Below are 27,492 nucleotides of genomic sequence, written 5' to 3' on the forward strand. Positions count from 1 at the left end.
AGTTGGAATTTTTCAGTTAAAGAAAATGTAACTAATAAGTTGGCTTTGTTTCTTCTCATTATACAGAATGCATTATAACAAAGTACTATAGTGAATATGCATTATAACTGTAAGTATATCGATACAAGAGACATACAAGAAGTAACAGGTACATAAACTGAAGCACCTGTTTTGAAGCAGATTTCAAATGTTATTCACATGAGAAAATATTATTTTTTCTGTTTTACTTCTGCAATACAGACATACTCTTCTATGCAACATGATTAAGATAAATTAGAATAAGTTTTTTTTAATGTTTCCAAAGTGTTATCTTTGAATGCATTCGTAGAGCTTCCAAATATGTTACTCAAAAAATGCTCATTTTATTTAAGAAATCTATGCTAACTTACACAGGAAATGAGAATTCAGTTGAAAATTATGATGATCAGTAATGAACAGATGACAGAAATATGTCAGATTAATGAAGACTCATGCATGCTAGTTAATGTGGCATTTTAGAAAAAAACTAAGTGAGATTAAGTAAAAAGTAAAGCAGCTGCTGATGGCAAATTCTAGATACAGACATTTTTATATGTAATAAGAATAAATATTTACTTGTGAAAGACTATAGTTCAAGGTATTTTCAATAATATTTTGTGAAGAGAAACTAGAGAAAAAAACAGCATGCTCAAATCTTAAATGGCCAATACCTCACTTTAAATATATTTGATTTTTACAGATAAAAGAAACATGGACAGATAAAGATAGTCCATGTCACATGTGCTTAATTATAATTCTGAAACTTAAGACATTAATGCCTAGGAACCCCAGAAGCAATAGACTTTCTTGAATTCAGGCCAAGGGTAACAGTGGTCTAGGCAAAATTAACTGGATGGACAGTTGACACATTCAAGGGGAAATGAATATTACTGTTGAGAATACGGTGCAGTGCACTAATGGGTGATGGTGCTGACCATGTTTATGATCAATCTAAAGAAAAACAAAAGAACCTACCTGCGTGTTTCATTAAAATAACAATATTGGTGTTTGGGTGGAGTGCACATTTCTGAAAGGTCTACTTTCTAAGAGTTCCCCCTTATTGATTCATATAGTATTTTATTATAGATGATTGATGTGAAGCTTATGGTAATTTCAAAAATTATGCCATGAAATCTATGCCAAGGAAGCGATTGTCATTAAAAATCAAAAAGACAACTCAAATGGACAGGTCATAGAATAATGGGTTCTCCTTGAAGTGGTATCTTTAAATAGGATGTATTCAATAAATAATTTAAAGGTTAGGTATGATGAGAGGAATCTCATGCTCAAATAACTTTGAAATATTATTATATTATAAGATTAAGAGATTAATTTCTTGAAATTTAGAGATAATTGCATTTATATTCATTTGAATCAACATGGTCCCAAGTAATTCTTCTTAAATGTTTTTCTGTTAATATAATACTCTGGAAGGATTTTATGAAGCAGTAAGACAATAGATATTACAAAGGGCATTTACCACTTTCAGAGATTGAACCGATTTTGAAAACCTTCACCATGGTACATTTTCACATTTGATGTTTTTAGTCCTATTGCATAATTTTTCCACATCAACTAGATGTTTTAATAGGGACAAGAAAAGCTTAAAAATTGACTTTTAGGGAATAATGCATTATCAGATTAAAAATTTCGTTGATTTTAATGCTGAATATTATACGTGTTTAAAGAGAATTTTGATGATATAACATCATGTTTGTAAGTCTAACCCAAATAGCAATTTAAAATTTCATAGATATTTGTAATAGACAATGAGCATGACATCCCTTTTAATTCTTAAAATTCAACACTGTTTCTTCGAGGACGCAAATTCAATCATTAGAATATATATATATATTTAGAAAAAATAGTCTCTCCATGTATTATTGCATTTCTAAAATAAAAACTACCAGTAATATGTTTGATGAAATGATACTCCATCAAAAGATTTGATGTAAGTGAATTAAATGTGTATCACAAAATTGTTTATATCATGATGATCAAAAGGTACTCATTGGCATGGGAAGAGGATTGTATCAGGAGACAAATACTTTGTTTGAGCTAACTGGAAGATATAAAATCAATTATTTTAAAAATGGAGGAAATGTTTACAGCCCCATGCCATAAATATAGTAAAGGATTCATCATTCCCAGAATTGAGAGGTTCAAACAGAGAGATAAATAACTGGTTTCTCTTTTGAACAAGACAAAAGTCCTGTTTTGAAAATCATCCCAATAAAACTAAATATCACATGACATCTTGTTATATAAGACTTTGAAAGCACTTTGTGATACATTAGCTCATCTGTTCTTCACAAAGTCCTATCAAGTAGGAGATAAGGCAGATCTTTCGATGTTTGGTTTATAGATGATAAAGTATTTCAGAAGACAGCTTGATGTAGGAAAATAACCAGTAAATTAGAGTCAGAAAACTTGAATTGAAAACTGACTCTAGCACACCATAGTGAAACTTGGGATAAGTCTCTTAACCTTTTTTCCTCTTTGTTAAATGGTGTTTTAGGTACCAGTATCTACCCTGTGATGATTGAACAAGTGAGGCCAGATGGTATTAGTCAAGGTCACATTGCCAGCGAGTGATAAGGAAAAGAATGAAAGCCAGACTTTTCAGTTCCAAGTTAAGAGCCATGTCAATTACCATGCTGTTTAAAAAACACATACCATTTAAAGAGAATTGTAACCACCTCACTGTATTCTAGAATCAGCAAAGATAAAAGAATCAAATCCCTGGTGGCCTTTTCTAGGAATTAGCCTTTTCTAGGAATGGCCTTATGGCAACTTTAACTCAAATGTGAAATGGCACAAAAGATGATCTTGAAATAGACTTGAGTCCACTGCTTATACCCTTAGCCATACATCAACAAGTGAACATGATAAAAAGCATTCACATTAATTATACTGACCACTTAATTAATGCAGCGCAAAAGTGTTTATGTAATTGGATTCAGTTTGTTGAATGAGGTTATGGTTTTATCACTTTGAAAAACAGCTTCATTGTTTATTTCACATGTATTTCCATTTATTTTGAAGAATTAAATAGCACAGCATAATCAATGGAAAGCCATCTCTACCTTACAAGTCTACTACTATTTGCAGTGTGTATGTATCTGAAAACAATATATACGTTTGAACATATAACAGTGTTACAATATGTAATAGCCAGAAAGCTTATTTTGCCCATAAGCAAAAATTTATAAAAGGAATTTACTCTTAATTAATCCTGAAAAGTGAACATATAATAACCAAATTTTAGTGTGTTTAGGGATATCCATGGAGTACATTTATATGAATTTGAATAACTTGCTCAATAAGTCTTCCTAAACTTAAGCTATAACATTTTAAAAGTTACCTACTCTATTCTTTTTTTAAATATTTTTTAATTTAATTATTGTTTAAGTGCAGTTTTCCGTCCCCCACTCCCATCCCAACCCACCCCCCCATGCTCCCCACCTCCCTCCCATTTCCACCCCCCTTAGTTATTGTCTACGTGTCCTTTATAGTAGTTTCTGTGAATCGTTCCCCTTTTCCCCTGAAATTCTCTCCCCTCTCCCCTCTGGTCCCTGTCAGCCTGTTCTAAATTTTAGTGGAATTGATATGAGCATGGAAAATTAGCAATAATAATCAATAACACTTGCATCAGCCTATTGAATTATAATAATAATACTTTGTCTAGCTTCATTATTTGCAGAATGATGGTATAAATTATGTCATTTGACATTCAGGACAATTCAACAGGAAAACTCATTTTGATATAATAAAAAGTTTCTCTTTTACAAACTAAAAATAAAAAATCAAAACATATGATTGGCTTAAATATTACACATTTAAAAAGTGGTGTGGCTGGAAAATTCCTGTAAGTTTCGAGAATTGACTCCTATCTTGAAAAGTTTATTTTTTTAAATTGGAAAATCAAATTCAAGAAATTTATACTAAAGTTCAATATCTTTTATTTAAAGCACTTCAAGAATTTGTGTCTTTCTACTATCATTTCTGATGATCTTTACTGGTTAATATAACATTATCATTCCAGACCTAGCTCCAAATTCTAACACAACCGAAAGTATTACTTTACATTATATTCACTGATTTTCATTTCTAGTCATTCACTTTACAGCTATGACCCTTCACAAAGTAGTTGTAAAAGAAAGGCAGAAAGAACAAAGGAGGAAAAAGAAGCATTTAAAATTTTATTTCAATTAAAAAAATATTTGTTAGCTTAACCATAGTTTTACCCATGAGTTCAATCCATGAAAACCAGTGTAACAAACAGTAAAACTTATAAACATGAAACATTCACCTTGAAAGAAATGCTTAAAACTGTTTTTAAATTATGAAATAGGATTAGAATATAAAACTTTGGCTCTGGCTGGTGGTAGCTCAGTGGGTTGAGTGCCATCCTGCTAACTGAAAGGTTGCCAGTTCGATTCCCAGTCAGGGCACATGCCTGAGTTGCAGGCCAAGTGCTTGGTTGGGGGTGTGCAAGAGGTGATCAATTGATATTTCTCACGCTGTGTTTCTCTCCCTCTCTTTCTCTCTTTTTTATCATCTTTCTGAAAATAAATAAATAGAGTCTCTAAAAAATAAAAATAAACTAAACAACAAACAAAACCCTGCTCCTTAAATATTAAAGATAAGCCCTGGCTGGCGTTGCTCAGTGGACTGAGGACAGGCTGCGAACCATGCAGTTGCCATTTTGATTCCCAGTCAGGAAACATGCCTGGGTTGCAGACCAGGTCCCCAGTAGGGGGTGCCAGAGGGGCAACTGAGGCAACCGCACATTGATATTTCTCTCCTTCTCTTCCCCTCTCCCTAAAAATGAATAAATAAAATATTTTTAAAAATTAAAGAAGATCAAGCAATATATTTTGAAAATATTATTATAATTTTTCAAAATTCTTCAAAAGAATTTTAATACATTCACAATAAATTATTAACTTTAATAAATTCTATAATAAATTCTTCAAAAGAATATAAAACTTTGAAGGATGGATACCATTTAACTAGAAAAGCATATTCAAGTTTGGAAGAATAATTCAAAGTAAAATAAAATAGAATTTATCAAACTTTATAATTAGAAAGGAACAAGATGATCTTATTCAGTCTACCACCCCACGATGCAAAATTTCCTTCAAATTTCCCTAACAACGGTTATGAAGAAAAGAAGTAGATGGCTGATGGTCAGGAGGCAATAGAACATTTTTTTAAAACTATGTATCTTTCTACTATCAACAATATGACTTATAAAAAATAATTGAGCCCTGGCTGGTGTAGCTCAGTGGATTGCGCGCGGGCCTGCAAACCACAGGATTTCGACTTCCAGGCAGGGCAATTGCCTGGGTTGCGGGCTAGTTCCCAGCGGGGGACCCATGAGAGGTAACCATACATTGATATTTCTCTCCTTCCCTCCCCCTCTAAAGGTAAATAAATAAAATATTTTAAAAAAATAATTGAATACAAAAGCTATGGCTAACAAGTTTTCATCCACTTTCTTCTTGAACCTTTCTGTCGACAGAAAAGTTTTATGAGTGATATGTTCCGCTCTTAGACAGTTATCCATGTAGCAAACCTCCTCTTTATGGAAGCCAGTGAAGGCCTCTTTGTGCTTATTGTCTGTCCATCAGCTACATGTCTGTCCGCAGAAGAGAACAACATGCATCTACTCTACAGTTCTCTTTCAGACTCTCTGCACGTCTTCTTAAGACGGCATCACCGGCATTTCCAAATCCCTATTATTCTAGGCTATCCCTTTAATGCTCACTATTTTGTCATCTTACTAAAAATTGTGGTGCCACAATTGAACATAATATTCCAGATGTCATTTGAAGAGCAGAGTAAAATAGTATTGTTGTTTTATTTTACCTGGATTTTATATTCCTATCCATTAAGCTGAGGTTTATATTAGCACATTTAGGAGTTCTATTACAATGTTGATTTACATTATTCTATAACCAAATAAAACCCCTTGGTGTTTTTCATGATGTTTTCAGATCGTGTCTCATGATCATTCATGGCCAGGGCAATAAATGTTTTAGGACACTGAGTGCAAAGTTTTATTCTTACTGCCATCTTTCTGACATTTGCCAAGTTCTTCTTGAAATGTTTGGTCCTGTCAGCCTTTCAATTAGCAATTACACTTCTTGACAAAGAGAAGAGTAAAGTTGTCAAATGTATCCCCGAATATGCATGGAGAAAATATAAAGGAATTTGAGCATGTACGGCTAAACCCTTAATAACAAACCTGCATTACATGCACCTTAAGGGAAGACGTTCAAACTTTGAAGTTAGCCTCAGAAGGGAACGCCTACCAGGGACAGGGGAGACTAAGCAAATAATTCTGTTTATCTTGTTTCGCACGATTTTTGTTCTACAACATCTTAAGAAAATTCAAACTGTATCCACAGCAGAGTTGTTTTCTTGTTTATTTTTTTAAGAAAAAATACATTCAATTTGTATTTTTGTTTAGGGAAGAAAACATGATAGAAATAGCACCTCCTATTGGTCAAAAAATTACAGCCAGTAATAAAAGACTACACACAATGGATTGTCTGTGCAAGAGATTAGAACACTGTATGAGAACCTCACAAATAAATAGATAATTCATAAAACCCCAGGTCATCCACACAACATCCACTATTATAATGAAGAGTTCACTCTTAAAATCTGATTTGCTTTTCTTAACGTAAATAAATTTCTCTTCTGTCAAAGGAGGCATCATATTACTAAAGAGAAGCAAATAATACCTGGCAATTAGTCAATTAAGGATATTAGCTACTTCATTACTGCAAGTCTACTGAGTGAGATGTGTAAGTGCATTATAACTCTTACTATGGCCCATTGTAGGCATATGAGACGGCAAAACTCAATAGAAACTTGGAAGAGAGAAACAAATTAGTCAAGAGAGGGATGCAATTTTCTTGTAAATTAAGTAGATGAGAGAATACGTGGTTATTTAATTAAATCTAAAAGCAACAGATTTTTGCTCTAAGAGCTTAGAAAAAAGATTTTTATGAATGTCTATGTTAGTAACAGAGCATATTGTAACTTGTTTGAAATACTTTATTTTATTGTATGTTATATATTGGCCCTGTCTTGTGTGGCTCAGTTGGTTGGGCATTGTCCCATAAAAGGGAAAGGTCACCGGTTTGATTTCTGGTCAGGCCACATGCCTAGGTTTTGGGTGTGGTCCCAGGTTGGGGCACGTACAAAAGGCAACCAATTGCTGTTTCTCTCTCATATTGATGTTTCTCTCCCTCTCCTTCTCTCTCCCTTCCCTCGCTCTGAAAACACTTTTAAAAAAATGTTTAAATGATATATATTATGTATTTAATAAAATAAGTATATTTATTATCTAGTTCTTCATGCCAAAGATACATTTACATTCAGTTAAATTATGAGTTGTATTTTATTTTCATATGCACTAAATTAGTTCTGTAACAAAATACTGTGGATACAGTGAATATTCCAGTTCTTAAGAATTATATAGCATAATGCATAATATAATGATATGCAGGAATTAAAAAAACTAACATGTTCTGCTTTGCGTATTTATTAAATAAATAACATATTTATTTAAAGAAATAACATATTTCTCCTGTAAATATTGCTTCTCTAGAGTATGAATTTAGGAATATAAATATCATTAAGGGTTGGAAGTGGGGATGGCTGGGAGTGGGAAATGGTGGAGGAGAAATGGAGACAACTGTACTTGAACAACAATAAACTGTGGAAAAAAATAAAATAATCAAAAAATTCCATCAATTGTTGATGATAATGCTTAAATGTTGCCATCATAACACATAAACAAACCAATAAAGAATGACCTCCACTTACTTAGTACACCTCCTTTAGGCTCTGACCTCTGAATATTTAATCCAGAGCTTAACTATAAAATCCTATTAATTTATTGGAATTTTATAAACTGCATTATAATACCCATGTTTAAATGTCAGTTTGAAGCTTAGTAATTCTCAGAAATTCTTTACTAAAGATAGATTAGCCGTATTCATAGGACAAATATGTATATCTGCTATGATTGTCTATTTTGTTACAAGCAATATTGTATACACTGGGATACGAAGGTGGACAAAAACGATCAAAATCTCCCAAAGGCTGTTGGTGTGCATGTCTGCCACTCCATACTTGGGGCCCTCACAATACTTTGCCCAGGCACCTGCTGGATGTGAGAAGCTGATAATAATCCTCCAAGTTTTTTCCCCACATCTTTATCTGGAGAAACTGTGAACACTACTTTGTTTGGGAAAAGAGTTTTGCAGATCAGATTAGGTTAAGGATCTTAGGATGACATTATCCTGAGTTATCTGATGGGTTCTAAATAGATCCCATCAGATACTTGTGTTCAAGTATCAGATGGGTTCAATCACAAGTATCCTTACCAGGGAAGGGAAGAGGGAAATTTTACACCCAGACACACACACACACACACACACGCACACACACACAGACGTGAAGGTAGCTATGAGAACAACTCAACCACAAACTAAAGAATGCCTCCAGTTGCCAGAAGCTAAAAGAAGCAAGGAATGGAAGCGCCCAGGAAACTTTGAGAGGGAGTGTGGCCCTGCTCACCCCTTGACATCTTGTTTTGGTTCACTAATACTGATTTTGGACTTCCCCAGAATTGGGACAGAATAGATTTTGGTTTATTTAAGTCACCAAGAGTGTGGCAATTTCTTACAGAAGCCACAGGACATTCATAGACCACCCAACACAAATTTTAAAACTAAATAAATGACATGAAGTCCAGTGTGCAGGTTGGGGGTGTTTTATTTTGTGCATTCTTCTGTTATCCTGACTTTCGAGCCTCCCCAAAGAATACAATGCTTTGTTATAAAAAAAAAAAACTTAACAGACAAGGCACATTTCCACACTATGAATTTTCCCCTCAGAAGTTGACATGTTTAATGGATTAAAATATCACAAAGGTTGATGACACAAAAAGAGGTAGTATGGATGCTGTTGTTGGTTATTAACACTTAGCAAGAAAAATTAGAACTATAAACTTTAAAAATCAACTTTTAAATTATAAATCCACATAAAAATACATTCTTACATCTTTTTTTAATAGGTAAGAGTGTTTCAATGGGGTTAACTCTCAATTAATATTGCCCTAGTCTAGTATTTTTTCCAAAATGATAAAATTTGCATTTATAAGTTGTTACATTTTACACAAAGTGTAAATGTGTACACAATAGCTTTCTTTCTCCTGTATGCATGTTGGTTATATGCCTACAAGCCCACAGTGAGAGGACAGACATGCACAAGAAGCAAACTATACATTATTCATTTATTTAATTTTAGTATATTTGAAAAAATTAGTTATTAGATAACTTTTAATGTCAAATACAGATATTTGGAACTCACTGTACTGATATAAAATTCACATTTCAAAACTAACTTTTATTCTGCCCTAGAGATGAAATTCAGGACGTTGGCCAAACATGCTGGCCAAATTGCATTCCTGGCACAAGAGGGGAGTATTTAGAACCCCTAAATAACCCTCTCCTTGATTATAAAATACACATAATTCTATAAAAAGTATGAATGTTATTGGAACTCTGTTGCTAGGATGAATTTATCCCAAACTGGTATTTGTTACCCAAAATGATTTATGGTATGTGCTCAGTCCAAATGAATGTAGGGCGCACGACAGGAGGTATTGCATTGTGAAGCGCTACAAAGAGCCTTCTCTCTTTCATTAACTTCCACTGCTGGTTTCTATGGCACCTGGTGACAACCATACATTTTGGAAATTATCGCGATCTGCCCACGTGCCCTTCTAAGGTGACTCGCAAGTCCACGCAAGCAACCAAAATAACAAACGAAGTGTCCATAAGTAACCTCAAATGTGTTTTTTAACTGTGCATTCCTTTTCAAACCAAAGTTGAAAATGGCACATATCTCCAATAACTTAAATGGAGATGAAGGTAATGGACCACTTGCGCTAGAGGACTCAGGACGTGATTCTCAGGTGGATACAGCCCTGGTGCTGAAGAAGTGCATTAAAGGGTTAAACAAAACAACTCCATTTCGTGAAGTGAAAAGGGAAAAAAAAACACAAATAAACAAGTAAGTAAATAAATAATACACACTAGCATGCAGAATACTAGAGCTGGAAAAGGCTTTTACAAAATATAAAAATAGGCATTTTTTTCTGGAAAAAAAAAGATGCCCCCAAGAAAGTATATTTAACTCCAATGTGCAATTGTGGAAAAGGAAAAAAGGGAATGACTAAGAAAAAATTGATAGATTTTTATGCATTTGTCAAAATTAATGAATTTTCTACTTCACAGGACCGATTCTGGTAACTTTCAAAGCAATTTCCATCTGTTGTGCTTTTCAAAAAGTAATACCATGAGCATGAAAGTGCAGGTCAAAGTTCATAGGCAGGCTAGAGTTTAAATCTTGGAGAGGGTTTGAAATTTGGGGACAGGGTTCTGTTTCCTTCCTTGTTTTTTTGAGGCTTACATGTTTACTTAGTGGTTTTGCTAGTTTTAGAAATATGCCTTCCAAGTCTTTTAAAGATATTGATATACCATATACTCTTGGAAACAAAGTTTTGGAATTCTAAACTCATAGGTCAAAAACATAGTCCAAATGCCATCAAATCAGTTTGTTTAATGTCAACAACATTGATATATCACCTTTCATTGAGTTGTTTTTTTAAAATAAATAACACACTTCATCTTCCCCATCTTAGGAAGAAAAAAAATAACGTTTCATTTTATAAGTGACAAATATAATAAAAGAATGTGGCAAATATAAATACAGTCCTAGAATTTAAAAGTCTATATATTTGTGTTGAATCATATTTCTCCAATATATTCAGTTCTCTTTGGAGAACTTAAACCCTCTTGAGAACCATAAGATTTCTTTAACACCATTAGATTTCATGTCAATGTTTTAAGATAGCAAATAATTCAGGGGATGGAGCTATTCTATAGTCCCTAAAATCTAAAACTTCTCCAGTTTGAAATATTTTATGAAAAAGGAGTAATCATATTGAATATATTAAGATAACAGCATTCAAGTTCAACGGTCAAACTTCTGGCAGTGTCAGATCTCTGCGCCAGTCTCGGGAAATGGAAAGTAGGTAAACTAGGCAACAATGAGCTCTCACACCCTGGCGTACAGCCATCCACTGAGCTCCACAGAGCAGCGAACTGTGGAAGACCCACTTTTCCGTCCAGTTTACTGTCCTGATGAGCAACTATTTCTTCATCCTTGTCTAGAACCCGACCATTTCAGATCTTTCTTAATATAATGCTTGACAAGCTGAAAAGGAATATTAGTTTCTGGGTTCACAAGATACTACAAAGAACAAAAGTAAAAACTAAATTGAAAACATGGAACACAACCGTCGAAATACATGAAATGCTCTTAATTCATCAATAAATGTTCATAAACATGAATCAAGTTTAATTACCTTTGGTGCCTCCGTTCATCAAACCAGAAAGAGGTCTATCAAAAATAACTTAATCTGTTGATTTTGTGGTTTGACACATGACCATCCATTAGTTACAAACTCAACTTACTGAAAAGTCACTTATTGGTGTTAAGTATTATTGGAGGTGTTGCTCTACCTGTGTTCTGATAGCACCATCATATTCCATCAGTGCTTTGCTGATAAACTATTTACTGTCTTCACCTTCAAAGATTAAATGTTGGCAGACAATTTGGAACCAGATCTTCCCTCTTTCAATATGAATATAATCTGGGATGCTTTTCACGCATCAGGAAACCTCAGTTAGTAGTATGTGAGTTAACACAAACTTATCAAATATAGAATCATGATTATCAAAAAATTATTATGTTTAAAAATCCCTAGAACATAATTTAGTGAGAAATTAGGTCTCAAAAAGTCTTAGGTCTTTCCCCTAGTACACCTGAGTCTTTCAAGCATTAAACATGAAAAGTTAAGATTTTAGTTCCATCTGGCCTATGTACTACATAAAAAACAAAACAAAACAAATATTTGAATAAGGAGATTTTATCTAGTTCAATTAAAATAGTTAAGGCTTAACAAAGCACTACCAATTTTCTTTCCCAAATCTCAAATTTGCAATTAGATTTTCAGGCAGTGGGATTCAATTCCTTGAGAAACACAAGTAACTAAACAAATAGAAAGCATGGTACTTACTCTGTAGTTGACTCATTCTCAGCTATTAGCGTCATTGTCTATGTCTCAATTTTTTATCTGTAAAATTAACCTCAAAATAAACACTTCCATGGGACTTTCCATGATTTACTGTTAAGTTTTAATGTGATACCTTGCAGAAAATATCAAACATGTAAAATGAAGAAACAGCTTCAAATTCAACCCAACAGATGTTTGATAAAGGTCCACAAAGGTGAAGAAACTGTTCAGATGTTGGCACAAAAATAAAGGTGAATTAAAACATTCATTTCTTTCAAGGAGTTTTCAAAGGTGAATTAAAACATTCATTTCTTTCAAGGAGTTTTCAACCAAATTTGGAATGTGAGAAAAGGTACACCATGATATTACATAGCAGAGAAAGAACAAACATTACAAAAGAAAAAAACACACATTGATGGGATAATTCAGAGGGAAAAAATGAAGACTCATCATCTTGCCGGCTTGTCTTTCTTGTATCAGTTGTTTTCACATGGCCATTATATGCTTTTGTTTATATGTATATCTCCTTAATACACTTCTATTTTTCTCAATACTTCTATGCTGGCCAGAATTATTGCAAATATTATATATTATATAATAATATCATCATCAGTATTATTATTTTAATTTATTCAAGGGTGAAACATGGAAAGTATGCAAATGTATACATGAATAAAAGAATTAATAAAAGCAACATTACTGTGTGGAAATCAAATAGTTATTTTTGCATGCAGTGCAATATTTAAATTGTTTATGATATACACCTTATGTGATCAAGGCTACTCTTTTACTTGCACACTTTCAAAATTTTAGTAACAAACATCCTTCAAATACTCCTAACGGAAATGTATTCACATGCTAGTTTGAGAGAAAATAGGAGATATTCCCGTTTGACACAGTCACTGTCTTTTGTTTAAGTGCATTTCAATCTGTTTTGGAACACTAATGGAATGAGACATAAGTTTAGACCCCAGAAAAGAGGGTTTGTGTGACCAGCGACAGTTACCAGCTGATTGTCCTCAGAACATGGCCGACTCCCTCCGAGCTTTGAGTCCTCAACAGGGAAAATAGGGATGATACTTTGTTGTTTGATATTAGTGAAGGGATTAATTAGAATACTCGCCCTGCATTGTACCCAATTAAGCTTCCTTTATTTTATTTTAAATAAAGAAATGATGATAACTCTAATGCAGTTTTGAAATAAATTCTCCTTAGTAACATCTTAGTGTGTACCAAATGTAATCAATGAGTGTAAGTATCCACATAAATATACATAATGTGTATTATTTATGTACACTATGGCATTGGCTGGTTTTCAATATTTTCAGTATAAATAAGAATGCTCTTACCTGTTGGTGGGATTATCCCAGGAGACATGAGGCCAGGGACAGAATGTGGCATGATGTGAGAGTTCTCTGGGGAGGTGACACTTTGCGTCCTCTTGGGAGGCCTTCCAGGTCTAGAACTGAAACAAACAAACAAAAAATTTTTACAATTAAGCTGTTGTCTTACACATCATTTCAAAGTTGTTTCAAGTGGTAACATGGACTGTAAATAAATTTGTTTCAAGGACGGTTGCTTTTGCAGTTAGATGTAATAGACTTCCATCACTAATTAGATTACATGCTGAATTCATTTTCCTCATTGAAGATCAGCCACTCTTGATGCATAATTCATAGCCTGCACCTCGTTACCTGCTTCTTCATATTAATATCTATACACAGTTTGAATTGCCTCGTTTGCATATGCTAAAGTTCTGCATGCAGCCTTCAGCACGAAAATTATGCACTAACTTGTAATAATTATTACAGTCAGCCTGCTATTGATTTATGAGACTTTTAAAAACCAAATATGTGTAGTACTTGTAATGAATGATATTTTAAGGTTCTTCAGGAAATTAAAAGGCAATGGCTGCCTAAGGAAATGTTCTGCTTGTTTGATTTAATACTACAGTTAGCTGGGAGGTGGAATGAAAGAGTGATTCAGACCTATAGCACATTTTTCGATGATATGTTTTATTACTTTGCACTGCTAGCCTGATATCTAGATGATAAATGACAATACATATCTAATGTGTGAAAAGGTCTTGCAATTTCTTTATTTTTTGTCATTTAAAAGATAAGTCAAGTTATCATTTAACCCTTATTCTAGTTAAATGAATAGCCCCACTAGGTTGCCTTATTTTTAATATACTAAAATAAATTGGAAAGGCTTAGGATTATTGGTAAGACATCGCTGAGAATCTGCCAGTTGAGCATCTTACATCTGCCTTTAGGGTAAATAAGAATATCTGGTGTTTGCGGTTTAGTGTCCTTGTCTTTACATATCTCTTGTACAAGATTAATTTTTAAAATTGTAAAAGCAGAAGGTGAAGAGAATTCACCACCCTTGTATGAGAATAACATGAATGTAATATTCACAATTTTTTGAAATAAATGTAGCATCATGTTCCCACTACTATGTGCCTCTGTATCATGAACGTGCTTTTATGAAATGTGTTTTTCATCGTTTATCTGGTCCACATGTGCCTAGATCTATCAAAACTTCTGGATACAAACTTGATAAATTAGAATTCCCATTTTAGCCTCAGCTGAGGTCCTTTGCCTCATCAGATGATTCAAAAATCCTACCTCAATTATTTAATGTACGTAGTATATGTGCTCTATATAATATAATTAATAAATGATTATTAAGCACTTGCTGTTTTCAAAGTAGTTCACTGTGGAGGCTCCAGTAGGAGAAAGGGCTCTTTAGTCTTTAGCAGCTCATACTCTCCCCAAGCAGGGGTTGGCAGTGGGGGTGGGGAGGTCCTATAAACCTGGCGCATACATAAAACTGCAGTGCAAGCTGGAATGTGCTAAGTGTCATAAGAAAGTTGCAACCTGATTACTCATTGCAAGTTAGGGTGGGTGATAATACTTCCATGTTCAGGGAAGAAAGGTAAGATTTCACGGCAGTGGCCAATTTAGAAGAGAATTCTGAAAGCTGAGTTAGACATGGAGAGAAAGAATGGAAAAAAAGTACACTCCCCTGAGAATGTGAGAACTAGAAACATGAAAATGTGTAGATGTATAGGATCATTTCCTATGAGCCTAAACAGGCTAAATATGATGAAGAGCAGAGATTGATGCTGCAAGGGCAACCATCTGGGGCCAGACCCTAGGAGGGCTTCAAAAGAAGGGTGAGGAGATTATGCGTTTGATTTGCTAAGGACACTCTCCAGTTTATTGTTCTGAAATATCTCTCTGGCTACTTATTCTTATGCTTCATTATTCCTCTTCATCCTCAGCTGGTTCTGTAGCTCCTGTTATTTGCCTAGGACCAATCAACAGCCTTCTAATAGTCACCATTTTCCCTGACTGATGTTTCTACTGAGCAGTGAGATGTTAAGGAATTATGGCTAAATACATATCTGTAGCCTCAATCTTCCTCCTGGCAATCAGGCAGGTGTACTGGAAATCTCTGTTTGGATGTTCTAGAATTTAAGACTCAGCTTCTCCAAATCTAAACTCAGCATCTTACCCATTAAAACCTATTCCTCTTTCCTGGTTCAGCGAAATGGCACCTAATTGTAATGAAGTCAAAAATCCAGAATTCAGCTGTGTCTTTTCCTTCTTTTGTACACTTAAATATCACCCCAGTGAAGATATCTCTCTAATCCATTCTCTCTTCTCTATTCCCACTCCTATGGTCCAGGTAAATCCTTCATTTTTTACTTGATATATGGTTATGGCCTTAACTTTTCCAAGATATACTCCTAACTTTGTCCCACTGTGAAGCTTAGAGTGAAGACAACTCTCCATATTTGTCTCAGAAGCATTTTTCTAAAATGCAAACTCAATCATATTTTCCATTTGCTGGAAGATATCAATAGCTTCCCATAAGAATTCACCTTCCTTATCACAGCACCAAGGTCTTCCATACTTGGCCCCTGCCTACTTTTCCAATCTCACCTTTTTCTTTATACCTTTATGGCTTATATTTCACCCTACTGATTTTCTAGCAGTGCCATAAGTTGCTTCAGCCTCCTGTTACACTATCTTTACAGATGCTGCCTCCTTTGCCAACAAATTCCTTTTTTATACCAACCCATTCCCATCCCCATTTTACCTGGCGATACTTCCCTAAACAATAATCATTTTTCTTACTAACCACACCTATTTAGTAAGTTTTCTATGCTCCATGATAGCCCATGATGAACAAATATATTATAGCTCTTCACTGAGTGTAGGAATGTGCTTCTTTGTTTCACTCCCAAGACTGTATAGCACAAAGTATATTAAATATATCCTTAATACTTATCTCCGGGCCTAACTCACCTTATGTAATTATTTTCTTTTTTACATTTCTTCTTTTAAATTTCACCATATATATTTAAATAAACTTTAACACAATTTATGAAGGCTTTTCCCCCAAATTCTTCAAGTATCCTACCCCGTTCATTCTAGTGGTCTCAAAGTCTCCAGGAAATGAAAAGACACAAAAAATAAACTTCAGAATTATCAATCTAAGGATAACATATACCAGAAGACCAGAAGAAGAGAATAGAGGTATTAGGAGAGCTCAAGCAAAACACCATGAAGAAAGCAGAAAAAGAAAGGGAAAGGAAGTAAGATTTAAACATTTTAGCCCTTTCATTTGTTTTGCTTTTAAAGAAAATGAAACTGTTTAGAAGCACTTTCTTATTCAGGCCACAAGAACTGTCCTCAGGCCCTTACTTTGCAAGTAGAAGCCAGGTTATAAGCAGGAACACTTTGTTTCTTACTGTGGTTAGAAAGGCCAGTGGGCTTTTTTCACCCCAGATACCTCCTGCCCAAACTAGGACACTGCCTCCAATTCACCGATAGAGATTTACTGCTTTCAGTTTAAACGCTTTAAAGGGCTTTCCCTTTAAAGGGCAAATGCCCTTGATGGTGATAACACCCTAAAGCCATCAACTAACACCCTACTGAGGATTACTTTACAGTTAGGTGAGAGCATTGTCTTGAAATGTACCTGCAAATAATGGAAAGAAATGGAAGGAAAGATCTGAAGGAAGTCAAGTAACTTATCACGTTTGCCTAAGAATAAAACTACTAAGGAACATTTTTTGGAGTTATAGCCAACTCCTTGATTGCAGGGAAGTTAGATTTTTTTATGAACAAGACCTTTCTCTATCTCTTCGTTAGGTTAGGTCCCCTTAGTGTTTCCCCCTTAGGGCAGTCTGGTCACCAACTGCCAGAAGGTTTGGCTCTAGGGAAGATATGCTGATTGTTAAATATTTACGAAATATTTAAATTCCTTTCAACAGGGCTTTAGAAAACTGCTAGAAGAGCATGCACAGTGCCAAGCCAAAAGCAAAGGCTGTATTGCAGTGACACATGTGGCTTTAAACGATGGCTCTACCGGTTTACTGGAAGGTATGACCTTAATCAGCTACCTAACTTCTCTGAACATCTGATTGCATTTAGATTTTTAAAGAAAAAGCGGGCCTGTTTGCTTTCTTAGAAATAAGTTATTCTTGGAAAGAAAAAAAAAACTTAACTGAAAAGTGGAAGTGAAACAACCAGCAAAAACATTTTTTTGTGTGTGTGAAGTGATCAGTTGACCCAGTAGTAGGCACCCTCAAGTCTCCTTTATCCACAATAGTAGCCAAGCTCTCCTCCAGAGGACCAGGACAGCTGAACTCTCCTCATTTGAATCAAAGCAGAAGACCCCACTTAAATAAATCATTACCCTTATCAACTTGAATGAAATCAAACTTAAGGTTTTGGTCAAGGTTTTTGCCAGCCCTGAGTGTTTTCAACCGTCCCCATTAGAATTAGAGAGCAATGGCTTAGAGATGTTTAAATCCACACTTAATGCCTCCCTTGCTTTGGAATCAACCCAGGCACAGCCTTGCCTGTGCTTTTGAATATAATATGTGTCTTTTCAAGAGAGATCAATGGGTAGACTTCTAACCTTAGTTTACCTCATTAAATACATCACATGCTAGTTTCTCTATCCCCCCAGAACTATATAATGTTTACCAATTCTTCCTAGTCTTTTTATTGTGCTTATTGAGGGTGAAGCAAAACCACACCTGACAAAATCAAGCAGAAGTGATGTAAACAAATAAGAAGCTAAGGGCATCAAAAGAGTTGGAGGCATTTGAAATTTCAGAGGGAGGGTACACTACAGATTTTTTCAACGCCCACACTTCCCGTAGACATTATCTTTTGCTAATTTCTTCAGTGGTTTTTGAAAAATTGAGATCAATTCTGTTCCCAAGAGTTAAAGCAGAAAAACCTGTAAAACCCAGAAAGTGATTGTGATAGTTATAAGTTGGGAAATTCGAGAGCAGCTAGCTCCCTACCAGAAAATTTGGTTCCAAATTCTACCTGCTTTAAAGAAGCATTCCATTCAATCATTCAATTCATTCATCCATTTATCTAAGAAAAGGAGCTACTACTGTACAACAAGCCATGGGCTAGATATTATAGGGTTTCAAGAATAAAGACACACTCTCCTGTTTGAGAAGGAAAATAAAATTAAATAGCCTGTGGGATAATAGTGCAGAAGAAAAATACACGGCAGCAAGTGAACATTGATTTTAGTCTTGGGACACAACCAAGCGTTCAGGGGTGAAAGCACCTTGCTCCATTAATCTACATGAGTTCATTTGCCTTCTGTAATCTATTCACCTTAGGAAAACTCCCTCTGTGCGTTTACATTCTGCAAAAGTTTTCTGGTGCACTGCTTCTACAAAGCCAAGTCAAGATATAGGAAAACTTTAAATATGTATATATGCCCTGCATTTATTCTACTTTCTAATTTGAAAGGTACAATTTGCTTAATAATTTATATACCCACTTGACCATTATGAGGTCATGAAGAGTGATGTTAATGAGGAGTTTAAGAGAAAATGCTTATGTTCTGAGTAAAGCACAGACCTGCCAATATGGCTATAAAAGAGCACAAGAGAGATAAACAAATTAAGTGAAGCAAGCAATAAATATGCATAAAAAGAGAGTACAAAGAAACACTAATAAAATATTAGGAGGTATTATCAGTGGATGGAAAATCACACATTTTTCTACATCTGAAGAGTTTAATTTACCTGATAAGTATATATTATATATCAAATATAAAAACAAACTTTAAAAATTAATTTAGCATTGCAGTGACTCTGGCCATGTTTTTCAGATAATTCATCATTGTAGACAAACTGTAATTCTGGCTAAACTTAATCAGTGCCTGAGGTTTATCTTTATCTATAGCAGAAACCAGATATAATTTATCCCCTTAATCTTTCCTTTTTTCTATTTCAGTTCTAAAATATCTAATAAAAAGCAGATAATTATAGGTAAAAATATTACCCTTGTGACAACTATAAAATGAATCTAAAATATGAAAAGTACAAACAGTCATTGATATCCTCCAAACTAAATCAACCTTATGAAATTGATCCATCAATGTAAAATAATGTAAATGACCTCCTAAGATTAATCTCTGTATATATTTCACCAAAAGAAATGCCTGATTTATAATTCTCACTTTATAAATGGGTAGTTTCCCCTTACAAATATCTTGTTAATTTGTTAGTTGATTTTTTTTTTGGAAAGGCAACAAAATAAATAATCCAGGAAGGATAAGATTAGTATTATTTTCCTTTTGCATTGTTTCTTTTTTTCATCTATAGCTGGTAGAACTGTGAAGAATAAATTACCTTCTCTGCAATGATAGCAAATGTGACCACTTTCTCTAACCTGTATCCCACATTTGTCTAGACTTTTTGTCTCCCCCTTATAGGCGTGTATTCCAGCCATGGTTACTCCTCAGTAGGAATAGACTATGAACTAACTCATCAAAGAGTTGGTTTTCCACGGTCAGCAGAACATTGAGTTCCAGGGGGCGGGCATTTAAAACATCACCTGCTGACACTGGAAGAGCACCCTCAGATTACTGGTTGAAGAGCACAGAACACACACCATCCCCTCAACTTATTTATATAGCAGGTGTTACAAACCAAAATGTTTCCCACCCAAAGTGATAGGTTGAAACCCTAACTCCTAGCTGATGATGGCATTTGGAGATGAAGCCTTTGGGAGGTTATTAAGTTTAGATAAAGACCTGTCATTGAAGCCCTCCTGTGGGATTAGTCTTCTTATAATTAGAGACACCAGAGAGCTTGCTTGCTCTGTCTCTCAGCCTTGTGAGGGCACGGAGAGAAGGCGGCTGTCTAAAACCCATGAAGACAGCCATCGCCAGGAGCTGACCGTGTTAGCACTCAGAAACACAGTCTTCTAATCTATGAGAAACTGAGTTTCTGTCGTTTAAACCCCCCACCCCACCCCACCAACGGTATTTTGTTACAGCAGCTGGAGCAAGACTACGACAGCGGGGAACTCGTACATCAACTAAAACATACATATACAAACACAAAAAGTAAAATTTTCTGTTAAAAGCAATTCAGACTTAAATTTTCAAAAAGGTTCTGTACTCATATTAATTTGGAAAATGCCCCATTAAACCTGTAGAACATACATGTTAGGTGGAAAGTTTTACAAATTCCCAAATCTTTTTAACACTTTTCCTTTGGGGGATAATTTCTCAGAGCTTACACTAAGTTACTATGTATTACAAATCTCTAAGAATGTGGTAAAATAGGCATTTACTATTTTATTTTACCTTTATTTCACTGTTATTTCTAGGAAGCCTGTTTAGAGACTTGTGCTTTTAAGAAATAGGTACTTCGTGACAGTATGATTACATTCAAATTATAGAAATTCCTCATTTTTCAATATTACCTAACTGTGTTTTATGTCATACATTGGTCACCCGACAATTGTCACGTGAGAATTATTCTCCAGGGATCAAAAAATCAGCAATTCAGATATTCTAGAGTTGATTCAACAGGAATTGAAAGTAGCTACTCTGATGAGAAAAAATCACTGCCTCTAACTGCAAAACTCACATGATCTAGATCTGATATTACACAGGAAATGTATTTGATACAGAAGCTTTTTCCAAGGTCATTGACAAAATATCTGAAGTTTCTGGTCCTAGTTGGCACTTAAATACTGAATAAGAAAATAAGAGTTAAAACCTATTGGAATGAGACTCAGCTCCTCTTAAGCATTTGTAGAGAAGTGTCAACCATCAATGACAGCCAAAGATACTAAAGCGTCCATGTTTGACAGGTTACATACTTGAGATAATCTAGCCGTAGAGTTCCTAAGTCCTCTCCATTGTTAGAACCGCCACATTAAGAAGATTCTTTAAAGTCCATGAGCGATATTAGCTATATTAATCAGAATTAATTTATTAACCTTAGTTTAGATTTGTTCATGTAGTGAATATATATTTTTGAGATTAACTTTTTATCCACTGAGGATCCTGATATATTTTTTGCTTCCTGAAGTATTTACTTCCATCACTGGTAAATGACACCTTCTAAAGTATTTCTAGTGATTCACCATAAAAATGTATTTATATTTTATAAATAGATGGTGGGTTAAAAAACAGTTCAACGTAATTTAAAGTTTTATTTAAAGACATATAAATTTAAATACTATTTATTTTTACATTTCCATAACATGCATTATATATCCACATGTATGATATATTTCCCAGAGAGAATATTGTTTGTAAATTTTGTTTACTGGCATGTTTATCTAGAGAGCTAAATGTGTTTAACCACTTAATCACCTTATAATTTTTTATTCTTCCCATAGCATTCCATGCCATAGGGGAGACTAATAAAAACACACCTTTTTTACAATTAGACTGACTAAAATCTCCTAAGGCATAAAATAATTAGAAACAATTGCAAATGGCTTTCTTAAATTTTTAGGAAGGGTTAAGCTTTACTGGTTTTTGTCTCACAGTTCCTCTCATACCTCCATACCATATTCTGCAATATTTTAGTTTAACATTAAAAAATACTGTAACTAACACATTGGAATCTTATAAACCAATCTTTAATACAAACTGCGGACTCCATTGTCACAAAGAAAAAAGTTTTATTCTTGTAATTTTTCGATTTGAATTTCAAATGACTAGGCTTTCTCTGTAATCACCATTGGCTACATTTTATTGGAGCCAAAAGCAAGGCATTCAGTCTTTCATTTCACTGGCACATTCCGTGACCCTGTTCACAGAGGCCTTGGTTCGCTGGTAGTCTGTCTTTGCAGAGCCTCTAGAATTAGGGCCCCATATACACCCATTGCTTCCACCTCAAAATACTGTCATAGTGAAATGCCCTCTGTAGGAGATGCCAATTCCAACACTTTTAATGCCCTCTTTCCAAAAGTTCTCATTTTGTACTATTTGGAATAGTAGATCAAATACTAAAATAATCATGGTTGTGTATGTCAACTAACTGCTAGGCACTCTGTGAGGTAACACTTTTAATATTCCTCATGAATCTTTAAGGTACGTACGATTATTACCCTTATTTTACTGACAAGGAAACTGAAACACCAGAAAGTGAAACACCTTACGCAATATGCCACACCTGAAAACTAATAGATCGGGGTCGGGTGGGGGTAAGGATGAACAGGCAAAGCACAGAGCAATTTTAGGGAAGTGAAACTACTATGTGTGATTCGATAGTGGTGGGTACATGTTCTTATTATACATTTGTCCAAACCCACGGAATGTGAAACACAAAGAGGGAGCCCCGATGGCAAACTATGGACTTCACGTGACTATAATGTGCCGGTATTGGTTCGTCAGTTATAACAAAGGAACTAACTACCCTAGTCAGGGATATTGCTAACGGGAGAGACCAGGCATGTGGGGGCCCAGGGGTAGAGGGAAAATATTTGTACTTTTTGATCAATGTTGCTGTGAACCTAAAACGACACTGAAATACATGTCTTTTTAAAAAAGTGACGGAGCCAGGTTGTGAACCAAGGCAGTCCGGCTTCGCGGGCAAGCCCCGAGCAACATGCAATCTGCCCCTGTAGCGTATCTGTTGGTTAATTTAGTTAACGCTGAAAGTTAACGTGCCTGACCTCACAACGTGTGCCGAAAATGCCACCAAGATATATCTCTGACTTCAAGTAGTCCGCCGCCTACTTTGGGAAATAAGTGTATCAAGGACTATGAAAATCATGGGAAATACTACAGTATATTTTCCAAATGAGTGTTATGGAAACACCACAGGGAGGGCACTTCAGGAAAGAGGAGGTGCCAGCAAACGGCAGCCAGTCAAATGAAGAAGAGAAAGGGGTGCTGAGTATGGGAACATCCACAGAGGCGTGCCCCCACCTTTACACACACACACAAACACATACTTTTGTTAGGAAACCCTGAATTACTCAAACCCACACTCATCGTTCCTTCCTTAAAATGGTTAGTATCACAGTCTAACACGTAATCATTTACATCTGGGTTAATATCTCATCTCCCCATGTTATCTCTATACTTCTAACCTTAAAACGTATGTTAGACATGTTCTAGGTGCTATTTTTGGTCAATTGTCTTTAGGATATTATGATTCCTTTGCCTATTGTAAGTGTAACTTTGTTCTGATGTGCTATTTCAGGGGAATTAAGAACCCAAGTTGCTGTTATATAACCAACTGTGTACAGACTCTGACCCTGACCAGTGATTAAGCATCCCCCTTTCCATATTTACTTTAACAGGGATTTGTATCCATAACAAAGAAATTCACTACTGACTTAACAGTTTCATTTTACTTTTCTATAAATATCTCAATATTAATTACAGTTGCTACTATCTATATATAGATGAACATGTTTTGTAAAGAAATTATGACTACCCAACAATAAGGAAACACTATAGTAAGTGTCCATCAATCTTTATGTTCGAAAGCTCTCATAACCATAAATTTCCAGTAGAGTAACTCAATCTACACACATACACAAAAACAGTTTGATATAAGCATCTTCACACATAAATCACAAAAGTAGTAACAACTGTTATGCTTATATGAAACTATTTATCCTAAGAGATGCAGTTTCAAATGAGGGTTTAAAAAAAAGACTATTAAATCAGAACTCAGAAAATCTGGTTTTCCTGCCGGTGAATGCAGAGAAAAGATGGCTGACTCAACCTAAAATGCCCATTTTCACTTTCCACGGACATGTTATTAGTTTGCTACCTCTGGAGAAAATGTACATAACTAATTTATTGGAGAAACCTGTTAGAAAAAAAATAAGTGCACCACCTCCCTACACTGTGTAACGCACGGGGAGCTGTCAAGAAATGCAGTCGGGAAGCACAGCGATTCTGATACCAAGGCCACAGTTTAGAGACCTCCTGACAACTTTTTGATACTCCTGGGAGGATTCCACAGTTACTGAAGGAATTATATGAGGACAGATAAAGGTATGCTGTTTCCAACCTGCAGCGATTTAATAACATGCTTAATTTGTTACCTGACATAGATGTTACATAAGCACCCAACATTGCTATTAATATGATTTACATTAATTGAATTCAATGTAATACTTTAGGAAAGTGTTTTCTTTAATGAATGGCCTTTTACCACTAATGTTCGATATCAGAAGAAATTATGATATAAACTCACTGCACCACAGAGTGGGGGAAGACATGGCGATTGTCCTTTCAAGCTTGAGTAGACACTGTTTTATCAGGGGATCCTCTTCCCCTAGAATACTGTTTTTAAAATCCCAATCATCGTGCTAATTTTAAATTCCCTTATTTATTAATTTGTACCCAAATCAGAGTCTAAAATACTAAAAAGTATTGCCTAAATAGTGTTATTGAAATTGACTAAATAATAATAGCTTACAGTTAAATCTGACATATTTATATACAACAAGAATCCTTTTTTGAGTACTTTATAGGCAGGCATAAAAGTAAAATTTATTTATTAAAAATCGTGTATTTATTTTTATATGTTTAAACTTCAGTCACCATCTAAGTTCTCTCCACTGGATGCAACGCACCTATTGAGACATTTTTTCCAGCACTCAGAACAGTTTTTGAACTCATCAACTTTGATGTCTTTCAGTGCTTCTGCTGTTTTTTGTTTCACCTTTTCCACATCAACAAAATGTTTCTCTTTGAAGACTTTTTTTTCTTCATCCAGGGAAACACAAAAAAGAGTTGCTCAGGGTGAAATCAGGTGAATAGAGTAGGCAGGGCATGGGGATTATGTCATTGCTGGTCCAAAAGTGCTGAAGACTCAGGGCAGTGTGGGCAGGTGCACTCACAAATCTCCTGTCATGAAATGGGCAGTGTCAAACCGAAAGTTCCCTGAAGGGAACAAAAATTCAAACAAAAATTCCCTGAAGCTGAAGGCAGCCTCTTACAATGACACCAGCTGGTACAGATGGGTTCCTAGAACACTCACCTCGCCGGGGGAGCTAGTACTACAAGGGGCGCACCCTCCAGAACATAATTTTGGTTTTGGAGGGGTCTCCCCTCATATATTATTTTATTTAATTCAATAACTTTATGAGATGAAAATATTTATATTTATACTTATAAATATGGAAACTGAGTCAGATATGTTGAAATATAGACTTGCTACAAATAAACTGTAGACTTTTTTATTCATTAGTTCAAATGAAAAAATTGGTTTTTAATAAAGTCTTGTGCCCAACATTACATTATACAGAAGTCTAGAGGAGATGATAGAAATCACATTTTATTTTTTTAAATGGATCATAGAATTTTTTATTTCTGTATCTGTCTATTTGTTAAATAATTTTCTGCTATTTAAAACTCTTCTTCAGTTCCATGGTCAGATCCTGGACTCTACATGTGGTGACTCATTCCAATGGGTTCTTTCCTTCCAGCATTATTAGAGCCCCCAGTGTGTGCTGGGTAGACACTGGTGCAAAGACCCATCCTAGAAACTATGACAGAAACAGTGACAACAAAATACAACCTTTGCTTCAAAAGGAAGCTTCCTATTTGTATCATAGATGGCTATTTATGACACTGCCTCGAGTGATTTATTTAGTAAAAGGAGAATAAATTTTAGATAACGTAAAATGGGAACCAGCTTTTAGAGTGGATCTTGACACATGAGTGTGATTTTGACTGGTGGAGATCAGAAGAAGGCATTGAAGGTCTCCAAACGGCATGATCAAGGGCTCCAAGGAAGAAAAGTGTGTGGGGCATGGGAAACAATGGATGAGTTAAGTTCACAATGAATGCCCCATCTGCCCAGATCTTCTAGGCCATATTTGTAGGTTTAATTTCTTATGTGTTTTTTACAATTCCAGCCATATTATAAGGCCTTTGAAATAATGACTGATGCTTATTTTCTTGAATGCCTTCCCTGACTTTCCAGTATAGAGGGCCTTTAATTCTGTCAGTGCAATAGTACTGACTAACTCAAACAAAAGAGATGGAAGAATTTCGTAAATGAAGATAATATTGTAAAATGCAAGACCAGTTATTGAGTGTCTTGAATAGGGCACTCAAGAAGAGCAATCATTAATATGATCTAACTATAATGTTCCATACTTAGGAAGTGGTAGTATGTGAAGTGTAATGGCACACAATTTTATAGATTTTCATGAGATGAGAATAAAAATTAAGTTACTTGCTATTGTCAAGATAGAGATGGATAAATCATCAGATGTAATAATAACCAAATTTACTATGATTGTCATTATGCTAAATACTTTGACATGCATTGTGTGATTGAATCTTCACAATAACTATCAGGCAGATACTACCATTATGCCTATTTCACAGGTGAATGGTGAGTCCTAAGTCACTTGAATAGTCCACAGACTGCTAAAGTAAGACCTGAATGAAAGGAACCAGCTCTGACAGAGTTCAAGTCCACTGTTAGTTGCCATGCTAATCACAGGAATGTTTAAGCCCTGAAGAAATTTACATCACAAGTAAACAGCTCTATCTAGATGGTTTTTAAAATTCAGTTTCAAGGCTGCATTTCTATGCTACAACCCTGAATACATTTATTATTTTGAGATATATTCACTATTTTGAAAAATAATTTAATATTTCTGTCTCCACACCTTTGCACTTGCTTTTGCTACTTCCCAGAATGCTCTTCAGTAAGATGTCTCTACGCCTCACCTTCTCCAAACCCATACAACATGCCTCCGGGTCCAGTTAATAGCTCTCTTCCTTCACTGGGTGCATTTATAGCCTGAGCACAGTTTAGAAATACTATATATTTACTTGTTTATTCGTAACTATCTATCCAGGTAGGCCCCACAGGGGCAACGATTTTTTAATGCATTTTGTTCACTGCTGTATCCCCAGAATACAGAACTGTATCTGGCACAAAGTGAGTACTCAATAAATATCCATTAAATGAAAAAAATTAAGTAGATGAAAGAAGAAATGGATGTTCACCACTGATC

The 27,492-nt window shown here is 35.0% G+C and overlaps 1 protein-coding gene across 1 annotated transcript in view; it reads right to left on the reverse strand.

Annotated features, from left to right (window-relative positions):
• DACH1 (dachshund family transcription factor 1) overlaps positions 1 to 27,492 on the reverse strand; it is a 403,566-nt gene that overhangs the window by 215,915 nt on the left and 160,159 nt on the right. Inside the window, exon 2 of the mRNA XM_037034760.1 lies at positions 13,537 to 13,652. Within this exon, the coding sequence (XP_036890655.1) occupies positions 13,537 to 13,652 (116 nt within the window). The remainder of the gene's footprint in view (positions 1 to 13,536; positions 13,653 to 27,492) is intronic.

The sequence above is a fragment of the Sturnira hondurensis genome, unplaced genomic scaffold (assembly GCF_014824575.4).
Source record: "Sturnira hondurensis isolate 20B ecotype Veracruz unplaced genomic scaffold, ASM1482457v3 Scaffold0022201, whole genome shotgun sequence".
Classification (NCBI taxonomy): Eukaryota; Metazoa; Chordata; class Mammalia; order Chiroptera; family Phyllostomidae; genus Sturnira; species Sturnira hondurensis.